This window comes from Mus pahari, chromosome 12 (assembly GCF_900095145.1).
Source record: "Mus pahari chromosome 12, PAHARI_EIJ_v1.1, whole genome shotgun sequence".
In the NCBI taxonomy this organism is placed as follows: Eukaryota; Metazoa; Chordata; class Mammalia; order Rodentia; family Muridae; genus Mus; species Mus pahari.
Genome location: NC_034601.1, coordinates 11646773 through 11665098, shown reverse-complemented (window position 1 = coordinate 11665098; position 18326 = coordinate 11646773). Strand labels below are relative to the sequence as shown.

General features: G+C 38.5%; 1 protein-coding gene across 1 annotated transcript in view; it reads right to left on the bottom strand.

Annotated features, from left to right (window-relative positions):
* Window positions 1-18326, bottom strand: part of Prkdc (protein kinase, DNA-activated, catalytic subunit) — a 201570-nt gene that overhangs the window by 12725 nt on the left and 170519 nt on the right. The window contains exons 69-75 of the mRNA XM_021209938.2: window positions 17021-17195; window positions 14910-15103; window positions 13341-13536; window positions 12367-12512; window positions 9718-9929; window positions 9164-9251; window positions 8922-9065 (exon numbers count right to left, since the gene is read on the bottom strand). Coding sequence (XP_021065597.1) covers window positions 8922-9065; window positions 9164-9251; window positions 9718-9929; window positions 12367-12512; window positions 13341-13536; window positions 14910-15103; window positions 17021-17195 — 1155 coding nt within the window. The remainder of the gene's footprint in view (window positions 1-8921; window positions 9066-9163; window positions 9252-9717; window positions 9930-12366; window positions 12513-13340; window positions 13537-14909; window positions 15104-17020; window positions 17196-18326) is intronic.

Sequence of the window (18326 nt, the reverse complement as noted above, 5' to 3'; positions counted from 1 at the left end):
GCAGCTGAGCTTGTCTTCCTGACAAGATCCTGGCAAAGTGGGGGATGATCTCCCCCTTCATATTCAGACCTTAGAATTAAACATTGAGCCTTGATCAGAGAAGTTTGTCTTGGCTTGTTATTTCTCTCGCTGTCCTTCCCATCCATCCCCACTTTCTTTTCAGGAACCCAGTAACTCATGGCCGCTGGTGGCTACAGCACTGTATCTTGGAATGTATTACTTCTTTTAAAAAATATTTATTTGAATGGAAATTTTGATATCAAATAAAGATAAAGCAAAACTGAGGACTATCAAGATTTAGCAGATCATCTTTTTGGCTTTGAGACAGTGTCTCATGCAGTTCATGAATTTCTGATTACTTTCTTTGGTTCAAACTGTCATTAATTTCAACAGTTTCTAGTATGAAAATTGACACATAAAGATATTTCTTTAATTTAGAAATGGATTAAAAATATAGAAATAAAGGACTGGGGGATAGTACTGTGGCATAGTACTATCCAGCCTGGCCAGGGTGCTAGATTTAGTCCTCTGAACCACACAGGAGTTTGTAGCTTAGTTAAAGGCTGAGTGTGGCTGTGCTTGGCAATAGCAGGGAGGGACAGTGATGTGTGCTCATATGCTCTTAGGACAGGCTTACTGGACCCAGTATATAGGGAAAGGATTTAAATCAAAAGTAGCTATGGCTTTAAAAAGAGAACATGGCAGGTTTCCAAGCGAGGCCATTCTCATTCAGTTGAAACGACAGGACACATGATAGGGTAAGACAGGCTGTAGCTCAGAACCATGGAAATGACACCCTTTCTCAGAGATGCTCTCAGCCTGTAGGATAAGGGATCCGATCTAGTTCTCTCATTGTTGCTCTCATCTTCATTTCAGTAAAGCACAGCCCAGCACACACACAACATCCAGTTCACAGCTTTTGTTCATAAACAGAGTTCTTCTAGACACTGTCCAGCACTTTCATACGATAATGGCTGGTGTAGGCTCTGATAACAGACTTGTAAAGCTGCAAACCTGGGCTTGTAAAATATGTGGGCTACTGTTTTGGGAAAACAAACCAAATATATCTTTTCTTATCTAATGTTCTATAACTGCATAATTTTATTAAACTAACAAGTATTATTTATTAATTATATGATGATTATGTTTAGAGTCACTGGAATATTCAATAATCAATACCACATATACAATAGGATATTGACCTAAATGTGTCAGAAAGCAAAATATAGAAGTTTATGGTGTTTTTAGGGTGTCTACCCATGTTTAAACTACCGAAAGACTTGTGTATCTAAAGTATACTAGGTGTAACCCACAAAAGCAACCTGTATTTAACTAAATTTATCCTCATCACCTAATTTAAGGATATAGGGTGGAACAGAAAGATCAACAGTGGGAAGAAACTTTGTAGTAAAAACTGAATATGAAAAAGTGCTAAGTAAAAGGTCTAGGAGGAGATTTCCCAGGTTCCAGGGGCTGGCAGGAGCAGGAAATGAAGAGGAACTGCAATTGGCCACAGGGTTGGCTACTTTCTATGAATAAAATGTTCTAATAGTCATGTGGTAATGACTTCAAACTTCTATAACTATACTAAAAGCTGATGCACTGTACATATTAGGTGAATGAACTGTAGGAATGTATAATTTATATCCTAACATAACTGCAATGTGGCTGTCTATAATGTAGCCAGGGAACTACCAACAGAAGTGCCAGAATTCTTCTTTATGAGTGTCTTGAGGTTTGGCAGAACAGAGATAGGAAGGAATAAGTCTGTAAAGGGAAGGCATCCATGAGGGATGAAGAATATCCTGGTTGGTAGACCTGTAAGAGGTGAAGGGCCAAGGAAGAAAAGATGCTGATGGTGAGTGTCTACATCAGAAAGAAGAGTTGCCACAGGGGTCTACTGAAAGCATCCTTATGTGCTCTTCTTGGTGGGAATCCAGTTTATGTCCTTCCCATCAACTATCTCAGCCTTCCTGTCTAGCTCATCTACATTCCTTTGTGACAGCTCCCCATTAATATTGTTTATTAATCACACTCAATAGTCTTAATTCTTTAATAAAGAGACAAAGACTAACACATTGGATTAGAAAATGAGATCTATCTTTCTGCCACATCCAAGAAATATCTCATCATCACCTCACAGTAAAAGGATAGAAAAAGATATTCCAAGCAAATGGACCCTTCAAGAAGCAAGCAGGTGTAGGTAGCCATTTTAAAATCTGACAGAACAGACTTCAAACCAAAACTAACTAGGATAGGGAAAAACACTACATAATTGAAGGAAAAACCCACTAAAAGCATACTGCATTTCTAAACATCTATGCACCAAACACATGGTATCTTAGGGTTTTTATTGCTGCAATGAAACACCATGACGAAAAAGCAAGTTGGGGATCAATGGGTCTATTTGGGTTACACTTCTAGATTATAGTACATCATTGGTGGGTCAGAAGAGAGATTCAAGCAGGGCTGGAACCTGGAGGCTGGAGCTGATGCAGAGGCTGTGCTAGAGTGCTGCTTACTGGCCTGCTTCATATGGCTGGTTGGGCCTGCTTTCTTATAGACCCAGAACCACCAGCCCAGGGATGTCACTACCCACTATGGGCTGCCCCCAACCCCCATTGAACACTAATTGAGAAAATGACTTACAGCTGGATCTCATGGAGGCATTTCCTAAACCGAAGCTCCTTCTTGTTAGATGACTCTAGCTTGTGTCAAGTTGATACACAAAACCAGCCAATGTGCAAGGGTACCCAAGTTCATAAAAGAAATACTACTACACCTCAAATCACATATTGACTCTCTCACACTGATAGTGGGAGACTTTATTCCTCTACCCTCACTAAAAACAGGTCATCAAGACAAAAACTAAACAAAAGAATGCTAGAGTTAACTTCATAAATCAAATGGACCTAGCAGATAGCTACAGAATATTTCACCCCAAAACAAAAGATTATACTTTCTTCTCAGCAGCTCATGGAACTTTCTCCAAAATTGACCATATATTAGGTCATAAGACCTAGATATATGAAAACATAGATATAAGAAAATTGAAATAAAACCCTACATCCTACCTGACCATCCTAGATTAAAGCTGGATATCAATAGGAAAAACCAACAAACAGCATAAAAACTCATGGGAACGGAACAATTTACAACCAAATGAACATCGGTCAAGTTATTTATTTATTTATTATTTACTTATTTATTTAAGAATTGAATAAAAATGAAAACACAACATACCCAAACCTATCAGACACAATAAAGGCCTAATTTAAGTTTGTAGCAGTAAGTGCCTACATCAAAAAATTAGAGATCTCATATTACTACATTAGTGATATACCTGAAAGCTCTAGAACAAGAAGAAATAATGTCCTAAGAGTAGATAGGAAGAAATAATAAAACCCAGTGCTGAAATCATAAGGAAATACAAATAAAGCAAAGTGATAAAACAAACCAAAACCAATGGGAGGAAGAGTTGGTGAGGAAATCAACACAAACCCTTACCCAAATTAATAAAAAATGGACAGAGAAGATCCAAACTAATAAAATAAGAGATAAAAGGTGGGAACTCACAATAGACTGAAGAAATCCAGAGAATCATAAGAATATACTTTAAAACTTTGTATTCCATCAAACTGTAAAATCTAAAAGAAATGGATGAAATTCTAAATACATACCACCTACCAAAGTTAAAGTAAGATCAGATAAGCAATTTAAATAGACCCACAGTCCCAGGTAAAATAAAAGCAGTAAAGCTGGGTGTTTGGGGTGCACGCCTTTAATCCCAGCACTTGGGAGGCAGAGGCAGGCGGATTTCTGAGTTCGAGGAAAGCCTGGTCTACAAAGTGAGTTCCAGGAGAACCAGGGCTATACAGAGAAACCCTGTCCTGAAAAACCAAATAAATAAATAAATAAATGAATAAATAAATGTAGTAAGTAAAAATCTAACCAAAGAAAGCCAGATATATTCAGTGTAGAATTCTAGCAGACCTTAAAAGAAGTAACACCAATATGTCTTAAATTATGCCATAAAATAAAACTGAAGGGATATTTCTTAATTCTTTTAATGAAGCCACTATTACTATGATACAAAAACTACATAAATACCCAGCAAAAAAAGAAAATTGCATACCAATATCCCTTAGGAACACAGCTGCAAAATTCTCAATAAAATATATGCAAACCAAATTCAGAACATCAAAAAGATTATTCACCATGATCACATTGGTATCATCCTCAGAGATGCAGGGATGGTTCAACATATGAAAATCAATCAACTTCATCTACCACATAAAGGCTAAGGGACCCCCCCCAAAAAAACCCAAACAAACCCCATCAAACACCCCAAAACACAAAACAAAAAGCCCCAAACCACCACCACCACCACCACCACCACCACCACCACCAACAACAAAACACATGATCATCCCCTGGGAGGGGGAAACAGTCTTTGACAAAATCTGACACTCTACATTAAAAAAGTCCTGAGAGCCTTGGAATACAAGGAACATACCTAAATATGATAAAGATAATATACCATAAATATAAACAAACTGAAAGATTAAAAAAAAAAAACCACACATGGTCATCTCATTGGATGATGAAAAGGCCTTTGACAAAATCTGACACCCCTTCATGATAAAGGTCTTGGAGAGACCAGGGATAAAAGGAACACATCTAAACATAATAAAGGCAATTTATAACAAGCTCGACCTAAATGGAGAGAAACTCAAAAAGTTTCCACTAATATCAGGAACAAGAGAAAGTTGTTCACTTTCTCCATACCTATTTAATACAGTACCCTGACGTCTTAGCTCACTCATTCTGATCCTTCTGAATGCTGCAACTCTTTAATACAGTCCTCATGTTGTAGGGACCCTCACCATAAAATTATTTTTGTTGCTATTTCATAATCACAGTGTGGCTATTGTTAATTAATCATTAATATAAATATGTGTGTTTTCTGATGGTCTGAGATGACCCTTGTGAGGTTATTCAACCCACAAAGAGGAACAATAACACAAATGAAGGAGAAGGAATACAAATAAAAAGTTAAGAAGTAAAGATATCTTTATTTGCAGATGATACGATTTTATACATAAAAGATTGCAAAAACTCCACCAGAAAACTTATATTGTTGATAAACATTTTTTTGCAAAGTATTATGATAGAGAATTAACACACAAAAAAACCAGTAGCTTTACTATATACAAATGGACTAAGAAAGAAATCAGGGAAACAGTACCTTTCACAATAGTCTCAAATAATAGTAATAGTAATAGTAATAATAATTAATAATAATAATAATAATGATGATGATGATGGGATAACTTCAACCAAGCAAGTGGTATAATAAAACTTTAAGACTTGTATAATGAAAACGTTAAGACACTGAGAAAAGAAATTGAAGCTATCAGGAGATGGAAAGATCTCCAGTTCTCATGGATCAGTAGGAATAATATAGTGAAAGTAGCCATGCAACCAAGAACAATCTATAGATTCAACCAATCCCAACAAAATTCTAACACAATTCTTTACATAAATTGAAAAAAACAATCTTGAACTTCACATGGAAACACAAAAGCCCCAGGATAGTGGAGGTCTCACTAGCCCACATCAAAACAGACACATTGATCAATGGAACCAAACTGAAGAGGCAGGTGTAAGTCCATATACAGATGGACATCTGATTTTTGACAAAGTAGCCAAAAGACACACTGGAGAAAAGGCAGCAACTTCAACAAAAGGTGCTGGTCAAACTAGATAGCTGTATTTTTTAAAAGCATGAAAACAGATTCTTATCTATCACTCTACAAAAAACTCAACTCCAAGCGGATTAAAGACCTCAACATAAGACCAGATACCCTGAATCTGATAGAAGTGAAAGCAGGGAATAGGGTTGAACTCAGTGACACAGGAAGGCTTTGTGAACAAGATACTAATGCACAGGCATTAAGACCAACAATTACTAATGGGACTCCATGAAGCTTAAAATCTTCTCTATAGCAAAGGACACTATCATGAGAGCAAAGCAGCACCTATACAATGGAAAAAGATCTTTATGAATTATATACACACAATAGAGGAATAACTACTTTTAAAAATGGGGTTGAGAACTAAGCAGAGAGTTCTCAAAAGATGAACCATATATGGCTGAGAAATACCTAAAGGAATGTTCAACATCCTTAGCTATAAGAGAAACTAAAACTACTTTGACATTTTGTTTTATGAAGAGGCCGTGCAAAGGGAACACTTCTTTATTGCTGGTGGGGAGCAAACTTGGAAAGGCCACTATTGAAATCAGTGTGACAGTTTCTCCGGAAGCTGGGAATAAATCTATCTCAAGATCCAGCTATAGCACTCCTGCATATACACCCATATATACTCCTGCATATACATCATACTACAGAGATATTGCTCATCCATGTTCAGTGCTGCTCTATTCATAATACCCAGAAACTGGAAAGAGGCTACATGTCTATCAACTCATGAATGGATAAAAAAATGTGGTACACTTATATGCATTAAAATATTGTTAAGAATTATAAAAAATTACCAGGCGTGGTGGCGCAGGTCTTTAATCCCAGCACTCGGGAGGCAGAGGCAGGCGGAGTTCTGAGTTCAAGGCCAGCCTGGTCTACAGAGTGAGTTTCAGGACAGCCAGGGCTATATAGAGAAACACTGTCTTGAAAAAACAAACAAACAAACAAAAAAACAAAAAAAAATGGGAGGAGAATAGAAGAGAAGGGTAAAGGAGGAAACGGGAAGAACCGTCTAACACTAAAGGCCATTTGAAAAACAAGTAAGTTTCTACAGTTGTAAAAGTATTCCCAAAATATATACTGATGTGAAAGAAATATAAATGGAGTCACCAAATAAAAGGAGACACAATGCCAACTAGATAGCTTATAGTGACAAATAAAACTTCCAATGCCACAAATGGATTATATCTTGTGGCCCCATGGAAACCCCCAATCATCAGAGAAAATAGCTTTTACTCCCCACAAACTGATGGCGACGCTCTATTGATGAAGATGAGTCATCAAACATGGAGAAATCAAGCTGGTGCCTAATTAGAAGCTTTACTCTGCTGATTAGTGTTTATGGTACTGGAAGGTACTTTGCACACTACCAGAGGGAGCGATATAATCATTAATATCACCCAGCTATAAAACCTGTGACCCACAACAGTGACCTAGCTGCAAGATGAACTATGCAATACTCATTGAATGCTATGGGAGTAACTAACCACTATTTGATTGGATTTAAGGACCAATCCATGAGATGTAACATGACACTACTAAAATGGCCAAGAATTTGAGGATAATTCACAGGCTAGGGGAAAACCCCACTATTATTCTGTTAAAGGAATATAGTAACAAAATACTCATAATACATAAAGATTAGCACCTCACTCAACCCAAATCAGAGAAGCTCCTTTTCACAGTGGATGGAAACACAGTGACTTTCAGCTAGACAATGTAAAGGGAGAAAGCTCAGGGCACTCAGTTCTAAACGTCCTCAACAAATCCCTCTTTGCAAGGCTGATGATGGAAGAGGAAGTGGAAAGATTTTAAAAGCTAGAGGTGATGGATGACTCTGAGGAAACAGTGTCTTCCAGATACAACAGGACTAATGTATGAATGAGCTCACAGAGGCTGTCTAGTGCCATGCACAGGACTTGCAAGGTTCAAGCTAGACAGGGTTTCAGCACTGAGAAGGGGAAGTGGACACAGGGTCCCCTCTCCTAGACAGGAAGCTATTTGCAACAAAGAAAATCAGTTTTCTCCAATAGAGTCTCACTGTGTATATCAAACACGCTTTAGGGTAGGTCCCATGCTCAGAAGTATATGGTCAACACAAAATGAACTCACTGGGATTTCTGTAGCCTTTTGTTTTATTCTGTTTTTGTTTGTTTGTTTATTGTTTTTTTCTTATTAAGTTTTGTTTTGTTCTTTTAAGAGAGAAAAAACCCATAAAGTTCAGTGTGTAGGGATGTGAGGAGGATCTCTTAGGAATTGAGGGAGGGGAGAATATGATAAAAATATACTGTATTTAAATGTTTTCATAATGAAAAGTTTTTAAATATGCTCCTCACTTCATGACTCTTCCCAGCACTAGAATAACTAAAAAATATTTCCCTCTGCCACACTTGTCTGAAATACAGCTTTTTTTAAGCAGTGTTAGTCATGCAATCCCTCTGATCTGGGTTTGTACTGTTTCTGAGCATGTAAATTGGTGCCCTAAACCAATGCTTCAGAATACTTATCACCTTATATAAGATAGAAATATTTTCTTGATCCAATATCTAAGTGATCCTGAGAATTAAAAATACTAAACTAAATACAATCTTCAGGTATCAGAATCTGAGCATGAGAATACAGCAGAACCCCAAGGTTTTTGTCTACTGACCCACTTGCCAGCTGTGGTGGATTGAATATGCTTGGCCCAGAGAGTGGTACTATTAGGAGGTGTGGCCTTGTTGAAGGAAGTGTGTCACTATGGGTGTGGGCTTTAAGACCCTCTTCCTAGCTGCCTGGAAGCCAGTCTTCTCCTGTCTGCCTTTGGATGAAGATGTAGAACTCTCAGTTCCTCCAGCATCACATATGCCTGGATGCTGCCATGCTCCTGCCTTGATAATGGACTTAACCTCTGAACCCATAAGCCAGCCCCAATTAAATATTGTCCTTTATGAGAGTTGCCTTGGTCATGGTGTCTGTTCACAGCAGTAAAACCCAAACGAAGACATCAGCACCGAATGGAAACATTTGATTACTGTATCTTACAGAAAGCATCAGCTCTAAAGCAAGCTCATCACAGTAACAGACAACAGGCAGGAAGTAATTCAAATGTAAACACTGCTACTGTATCTATCAAATTATTAATTTGATTAATCAAGCAGCTGAATCAATCCATACCTGTATGAACCTCCTCCGAAAGGGCCCCAGGCCTGGAGCACGAAGGTCACCTAAGGCAGCATACATCCTTTCATACAATTTTTCAATATTTTTCTTATTCACAGGATTCTTTCCTAGTTCATCTTTTGTATCAGAAACCCAGTCCTGTGCCAAAAGAGAAAGAAAAAAAAATCAAGAATGAAGCTAGACTATATACAAATCCTATCCACATTCATTTTTATTGTCAAAAGCTATTTTCTTACCTTAAAGAGCATATCAGGATTGGAGAGCTGGTCTAAGGCATTAATAAAACTGTGAATCACTCCTCCGTGGTCAAGTTTACTTTTTATCCTATAAAAAATTTTACCATGTTTAGGCTAAGTAAATTTTTAATCCTAGTACTCAGAGGCAGAAGCCTCAGTGAGCTGGGTCCTCCTTTATCAATTATTAATCAAGCTAATGCCCCACAGGCCAATTAGGTGAAGCATTTTCTCAATTGAGGTTCTCTCCTCTCAGATGACACTAGCTTGTGTCAAATTTACAAAAACAAACCAACCAGGATGAGAACTGATTGTAAAAGTATCTCATCTTGTCTGTACTAGTCAAAGATTATTATCTATGGGTATGAAGGCAAACAGTGTTTTCAAAAGGAGAGAAATTCAGTAACAAGCAGCACATAGAGAAAAGATAGCCTCAATAAATGTCTAAGAATTCCTGTACTTCATGAACAACACAAATATATCTGCATGGTTTTGCTTTTACCATCCCAAATTTTTATACTCAATACTATCTGATCAGCCCCAAACTAAAACATTACCTCTCAACAAATGCTTTATTATTATGACCAGAAGAAGTATTTTTAAAGGAGTAGCTTTCACTGCTTATTATAAAAGGGTAGATAATGGCCTGTGGGTAGTTATCAGCAATTTCTTCCACAGTATGTTGTACTGCAATAGCTTCCTCTTTGTCCAGTAAGGCCATCATGTGGCTGATCCAGCCAATGAACTGCCAGCAAGGGATGGATGAAATCTAAAATTCAGAAAAGTATAGTTTGAAAATGAACATAACATTTAAAAATATTTGCATAAAGGTAAAATATGTTCCAAATGAAAACGCTTAAATATGAGTCTACTCCCTCTTAGCTCTTTTTTGCTAAGGGACCACTGGATTCTTCCCAACACTTCCTGTACACGTACACAATTACTTTTTGATCAAAGAATGGGATCATACTTGCTGTGGTGGTTTGAATGAGAATGGCCCCATAAGCTCATTCATTTGACTCCTGATCCTCAGTTGGTGAAGGATTAGGAAATGTAGCCTTGCTGGAGGAGGTGTGTTGGAGTGGTCTTGAGATTTCGGAAGACTCCCACCATTCACAGTGTGCCCTGTCTACATCATGCCTGTGCTTTAGGATGGAGCTCTCAGCTACTGCTCCCATGTCATGTCATGTCATGCATGCCTGCCTGCAGCCATGCGCCCCACTAATGTTCTTGGGTTTCAATCTTGACACTGGAAGACCTCCCAAAACACTGTCTATAATAACTTGTCTTGTGCATGATGTCTTATTACAGGAATGTACAAGTAATAAAGACATGGGACAAACTTAACTCATTCTTGTAACAGCTATAGTCACTTAGTGCATTATCATGAACTTAGGCTGTTTACATATTTTTGTTTTAAGAAATGCTTAAAATACACACACACACATGTATATAAATATATATATTTAGAAAGTCTAAAAAGAATTTTCAGATTTCCATTTATAAAAATGTTTGACCTCATTATACATTCTTTATAAACATTGGATAAAGTTTGTAATTTAATTTAATTTTTAAAGACAGTGTCTCACTATGTAGCCCTGGCCAGCCTAAAAGCTGCAATGCAGACCAGGCTGTTCTCAACCTCTGTTTCCCAAATGCTGGGATTTAATGCATGCCACAACTAGCCATAATAAACTTTCGGAAGTCACTGTCAATATAGAATCAAAAGCTACATAATTTGGGCCAGTGAGATGGCTCAGTGGGTTAAGGCACTTGCTTCCATGTCTGGCAACTGGATTCAATCCCCAGCACTCAGATGGTGTGAGAAGAGGAATGACTTCTGAAAGCTGTTCCCTGACCTCCGCGATGTGTATACTGTGGTACCAAATAAGTGTAATTAAAAAAAAAAATTAAAGGGCTTTTTCTCTTGGAAATGCCTCCCACTCTTGGAAGTTTTTTTTAATCTTTTTAATTTTTCTTAATTTCTCACATTCTCTCAATTTTTCACTTCTCTGCAATTCTTAGTAAAGTTGCTTCTGCTTTATATACTTAAAAGGAAAAAAAAAAAAAGAACTACTAAAAGTCTCTGGCACTCAGAATCCATATACTGCCAACACATAGTTAAAAGGTCTGATAGCACAGTGGACCCTCATGGCTCAAAGATGAAGACTGTTTAAGATTTTGCTATACAGAGCTGGGGAGATGGCTCAGTTGGTAAAAAGGAACTGAGTTCTGTTCCCAATACCTATGGAAAAAAAATGAGATTGAAGACCATGACCCTGTAATCCCCAGGGAGCTGGGGAGGCAGGGACAAGAGGAAATGGGACAGGGTGGGGCTTGTTGGCCAGCCAGCCTAGCTGAATTGGGAAGCTCTAGGCTCAGGGTGACAATCTGACTGAAAAGACAATGTGGAGGGCAGGTGAGGAAGATGCAGGGTACTGATGCCGGGCACTCATGCACACATACACACACACACACACACACACACACACACACTAACAACAAAGATCTTGCTACATAAAGCAGCCGAGTAGCAGTTAGTCCTTTGTGAACTCTTATTTTCAAGTCAAAGCTTGGGTCTATGTTTTAGTTATAAATCTGTAAAACAGATGGCCTTGTTCTTTTATACACGAGGCCTTCCCTATACAGATAGGTCCCAGAGCACAGGGGTACAGTCAGCATGTGTATACCCAAGTGCTCCATGGAACAAGCATACCAAGGCTGCAGGGTGTTGTATGTGCATACATAAACCTCTTGACTCCCACTTAGTCCTCACCCTAGGCTAAATAAACACTAAGCATAAGATACCAACAGATGTTAATACACTGTAGCTTCATCTGTGCAGAGGGTAAACTTCCACATAAAGTCCTTGATCGATTTGGTTCTTGTTCAGCTATAGTGTTTCTACTACACCCACAAAGGAAATAGGTAAAAATAGCAGCACACGTCTGTAATCCTCAGATGCAGGAGGAATTAAGAGAATCACGTCAAGTTGCAAACAGGGCAGAAGTTGAGGAATGATGCCTGAGGTTGTCCTCTGACTTCAGCATGCATGGTGTAGCATGTGCAAAAACACAAAGGTAGGAAAAAAAACAAAACAAAAAAACAAAAGGCCATAACGTGCATTACACACCCTGAGACTACATATAAGTAAAAATACGTCTTTAATTCCTGAAAAGTTCTCTTCCACTCTCAAAGATACCAACCTCTTTTGTCATTATGTTTAGGGTCTCCTCTGAATACTGTTCTATAATCTGAAGTAATCTAGGAAATTTCAGCCTGGCTTCCGAAGAGTTTAACTTTAATGCTCTCAACATTTTCTCCACCACAAGTGCTGGATATGCTTCCAGTTCTACAGAACCAAAGACAGCAAAGAAGGAAGCGATGGTTAGCACACAAATCATAAATGTGACAAATGACTCTCTTCCCCTTTTCTTGGCTTTTTTTTTTTAGTCTGTCACTGTTCCCTCTCCAGTGATTCCTTTCAGTCAAGAGATGTCACACACATGCTTGTCTAATCTTTCAGGAAGCAGTTTTCATCCTGTATTGCCAGCACGCATTGGATGATGCTCCTGATTTTATTCCTAGAGCAAGAGGTAGACCATAAGTTACATGAAGCAAATGAGCCAGTTGCAGTGATTCACCCCTACAATGCTAGCACCTGACAGGTAGAACAAAATGGCAAGTTCAAGGCCAGCTTGTGCTACATAGTCTCTATATACACGTCTCTAAAAGTTATGGGATGGCATCTTAGCTCAGTGGTGGAATTCTTGCTTAATGTTATTGAAGCTAGTTTAAACCCCAGAATTGCCCCCCCCCCCAAAAAAAAAAACAGCAGATTTTATTTAAATACAGATGTGTTGCTTGGAGAAACTACTTTTTTTTTTTTTTTTTTTTAAAAAGATTTAGTTATTTATTTTATGTTTGTGAGTACACTGTCACTCTCTCAGACATATCAGAAGAGGGCATCGGATCCCATTACAGATGGTTGTGGTTGCTGGGAATTGAACTCAGGACCTCTGGAAGAGCAGTTAGTGCTCTTAACCACTGAGCCATCACTCCAGCCACTGAAACTACTATTCTAAAGATGAAAAAAAGTAAAAGATTTGTCATTTGAAAAAGCCACCCATTAGATCAAAAGCATCTATATATTTTTCAAGCTTACATATAGAACACTAACCTGCACTTCTCTTCTGTGAGGCACTCTCTTCTACCTTTCGGAGCTGTTGGTCACAGAAACCTACCAATGTCATATAAGCATGGGCCCGCTCAGCTGCAGCCTCATGACCCCAGCAGGAAAGCTGGGTTTCCTCTTCAGCTGACTGCATGGCCTTGGAGAGGTGATGGAATGCTTTCTGGTACAGACCTGTGATGACCTGGAATTGAGAAGAACATGACTAGATCAATAGCTTTGAAATAACACTGAGAAGGTAGGTGTGGTGTGTGCAGTCTCAACTGACACAAGGGGATCCCTGGGGACTACAAGTTTGATGCTAGTCTAGTCAATCCAGACTTCTTAAATAAAATAAACATTAAAGGCTATGTGGTGTAAATGTGTGTGTGTGTGTGTGTGTGTGTGTGTGTGTGTGTGCGCGTGCATGCATGTGCAAGGCAGTAAATAATTTCAGTAAAATCTGGAAGAATATTACAACCTGATAAACTAAAGAGAACATGCTGGTCAGTTAATGAGCCATACAGAGCTGGACCAATCTAAGGCACTGTGAACTCCATGGGATTCACAAAAATGACAAAAGCTGGTGCTGTATGGTCATATCCTGCAAAGATGTCAGTGACACTGACAAGGAAGAAGACTGGACCACATGACAGCACTGAGGTAGGATGGAAGGTGAAGAGGCTAACTATTAAAAGTCCAAAATTATCTGAAAACCAAAATAATATGACTGCCCCACTGCCCCACAAACTAAGCAAAGCAGAGCTGAATACAACCCTTTCCCCAAAGGTTGTTTAACCCACAAGCTAGTGGGGAAGCCATCTCAATGGAAATTAGTGATGAAATTTCATAGATGAAAGCTTGTTTTAGAGATCTGTATTACCAAGTTGGGTATGTAATTGCAGTATTCAGGATGCAGAGGTAGAAGGCTTAGTCTAAGGCTCAAGTCAACCTGGTCTACACAATCAATTCCAGGACAACCAGAGCTACTTAACAGGGGATAAAAATAAAACAACAAATCCCTATATTACTCAGGAAGCTGGGATGTAGCTCAGTTGGCAGAATGATTGCTTAGTTTACATGAAGTCGTGGGTTCAGACACAGTATCGCATAAACTGGGTGTGGTGGCACACACCTATAATCTAGCATATGGAAGGAATAGAAAGTTCAAATACATCCTTGGTTAGAGAGCAAGTTTAAGACATGCCTGGAATACAAAAGATACTGGCTCAAACAAACAAACAAACAAAAAAGAAAAAAGAAAACAGAAAAGGTTTAACTCAAATAACAAATAAGAAATGCATGGAATGTTCAATTTTCCATATAGTAAACTTGAAATAATACTTGTCAATCGTTTCATCTTAATTCATCATTTCATTTCAATTGTGTTTTTGAGACCAGGTCTCACTTTATAGTTCAGGTTGTGCATGGTGGTGCCTCCCAAATGCTAGGCTTACAACTGTAAGCCACTATTCCTGCCTTTAAGCATATTTTAAATTGACAAAAGAGTACTCTCTCATTGTGGCTTCACTTAGTCCTGAGGGCAGCACGTAAAAGACACACAATACAACAACTTACCCTCTCTGGGTTCTCTGCACTAGACCCAGAAAGTGTCAAGATTGAGTTCACCTTGCTCTCCTCCAGGTCAGGCAGGCAGGCTGGCTCCCTGCTGAGAGCATCAGCCATGATTCTGCAAGTTGTGCCCAAGAGGATGTTCTGGTCACAAGAGGCCTGGATGTTTTTATTTAAGTAGTTTGAAATATCACTTTCATCTGTTGTATTAAAAAAAAAAAACAACAGATTTTTATTTAAAAAAATAAGAAATTCACAGTCAGTAACACTTCTTTTCTTTTCTTTTCTTTTCTTTTCTTTTCTTTTCTTTTCTTTCTTTCTTCCTTTCTTTCTTTCCTTTGTTTCTTTCTTTCTTTCTTTCTTTCTTTCTTTCTTTCTTTCTTTCTTTCTTTCTTTCTTTCTTTCTTTCTTTCTTTCTTTCTTTTTTTGGTTTTTGAGATAGGGTTTCTCTGTGTAGCCTTGGCTGTCCTGGAACTCACTCTATAGAGACCAGGCTGGCCTCAAACTCAGAAATTTCCATGCCTCTGCACCTGTATATGAACTTCCATGGCTTTTGCTTTTATATGCTGCCTCTGGTTTAGACCCCAATTTAAGAGATACCTGTACCAATATTAGAAGCCATTTGGAATAAGACTTCCATTTTCAGTAGGGGTTGGGTAAAGTTCTGAGTTCCCAAGACCTCTCTGGGAACTGGCATTTTACTTGGCATAAAGAGTCATGTACATGGCTAGCTGACATCTGGGTTGGTAAATTAAGACATGAATATCAAGCAAGGTGTCCCCCACCACAGTTGATTACCCCAACCAATAAGAACAGGATAAGTGTACCACTAAGATATGTTCTTAAGGAAGTCCCCTATCCCTAAAACCTGATTGGTGAATAACTTGGCACAGATGTTTGTGGTTTTCAGGCTTAACAACTCTGTAGGATTCTGGCTCAGGGTCACACACAGCTCAGAATCTGGTCTGCAGCCCTGCCTGATTGATCAGTCCTGGGGTTAATGTTCAGTAAACTATTCCTGTCTGACTGAGATTGCTGTTCATGTGGTTTGTGAGGAGGCTCCTGGACCCCACAGCTAAAAATAAACCCTAACACCCACAGTATTAAGGTTTAAAAACAGGAATAAACTTTTTATTCTAGAATCATCCATCACATTTTATCAAATTCTTAGTTTTGTCTGTTGCAGAGAACAGAAAATGGCTCTTATTAAACAAGGACTCTAGTTCTGCTTCTGAGCACTCAGTGCTAGGCAGGGAGCTCAGGGCTGCACCACCCGGCAGTGTGCCCAACTAGAAAGCCTGGCAGCCTCATCCTGTCTGTAGTAGTCTGGTTCCAGCCAGGATTACTGCCACCAGCCTGCTCAGCTCATACTGCTCATGTCTGTGCTCCAACTGCAGGACTGCTATTGCTATGAGTATTCAGTGTTATTACTATTTACTGAGGAACAAACCCAGAGCCTCAGATATGCCAGGCAGGTGTACTCATAGTCTTAATATCAGTATAATGATTCAAGAAACCCTAGGACCATTTCTTATGTTTCCCTGTTTTCCCTGCTCTGGGCCTTTTGTTTTTTTTGAGAGTCTTCCTATATAGCACTGGCAGGTCTTGAAATTGTGGCAATTACCCTGCCTTGGCCTCCTCAGTGCTGGAATTATAGGTGTGTGCTAATATACGTAGATGTTTTCTGTTCCTAGAGTTATGTAGAGAAAGTAGTCCTCCTGGTGTACTTTTACAGAGCCTATGATAGTATTCTATCCTGCAGCAGTCCCACTATGTACTTGAGGTGACTGGCAGTATGGTAAGATCGTCAGATCCAACACTTTTCTCCTCTTATGCTTACAGGCTAAAAGCCAAGTTAAGTATCAAGGAAAGTTTAATTTCCACTTTATTTTAATGGTAAACATATCTATGTTGTACTGTATTAGTATTTGAAACTCCCCTGATCTGGATCAGCTGCTCTCTTCTAAGAAATGTAATCGATCTGTTGCATCCTTTACTGCTATCTATAATATTCCTAGTGCAGATTTCAACTCTCAGAGGAAGTAGCACAAACCATAGCTTTGAATACAATATAAAATAGCATTCTCAAATTGATGCAGACAATAGCATCTAATTACCCAACAGCGTGATGGTTTTGAGCATAGTGAGGACTTGTTCCCGAGGGCTCTGAGTGTGGCTCCTGCAGTGGTTCAGCTGGGAGTAACTATGCAACCACTGCACTCGCCAAATTTCTCTTGTTTTTGATTCCTTATGCATCTCTTTCAGGAGTTTCATGGAGAGTGAGAAATTACTCTATATAAACAGAAGAAAAAGAAAAGGTTTTGAGACATCTCGTTATGTGGCCAGAGTACCTTCTTGTGCTTCTGTAGCTCCAGTGCAGACACCATTAGAGATACAACCTATGTCTAGGAAAATTAGACTTTTAAAATGTGAATTCCTATCTCCTTTCCTTAAGGCATGGGATGTACATATCAGGTGTGAAAAGGCAAAATACCATCCACATCTGACCACTATAGAAAACTACTTTAAAAAGTTTTTAACTGGCCTGTTTTCCTTGTTATATGTTACAACATGCCCTTGAGCAGTCAACTCATTTCCTTAGCTGTACATTTTTTAAGAATATATTCTACACGTAAGTGGGTACATATGGGTATAAAGGTTTGAGGCCAACCTCAGGTGCCATTTTTTAAGATGCTGTTCACTGTCCTTTATGACAGTGTCTCTTACTGACCTGAAGCTTCCAGCGTAGGCTAGGCTAGTTGGCTAGTGGACCCTAAAGATCTGCTTATTTCTATGGCCCCCAAACTGGGATTTAGAACCCATCGGTTTACATGAGTCCTAGGAGATTAAACCTATGCTTATTACAGCAAGTACTTTATGAACTGTGTACACTATACATTTAAAGAATGTTTCAGCACTTCTTTTGAGCATATTTAAGTGTTTACAGTATTGACACCAGACATTAAAAATTCAAAGCATTTTTGCCAGTCCAAAGAGAAACTCTTTGCTTCTCAGTAGTCATTAGTTAGTCTTCACAGTGAGGGGCATTTTCTGTCTAAGTCTTAGCATGGCCATTTCAAAAGAATGGTATTAGAAAATGATGCGGTGGTTTGTGGGGATCGTTCCTTTCACTCAGCGTTTCCCACTCATCCGTGTTACAGTATGTCAGCACTTCACTCTTCTTTATGGCCAAGTAATGATACAGACACACAGTATTTCCATCTTTCTAGATACATTGAATGCTGTGAAAAACTATTTATACATTGGATTTTATATCTCCCATCTCTTGGGTATATGTCTAGAAATGGAACTTCAAGAACACTCTAAAATGGACAATTCTGAAATTGCTAAACTGGTCATAGACTTTATATATATATATATATATATATATATATATATATATATATATATATATATATATAT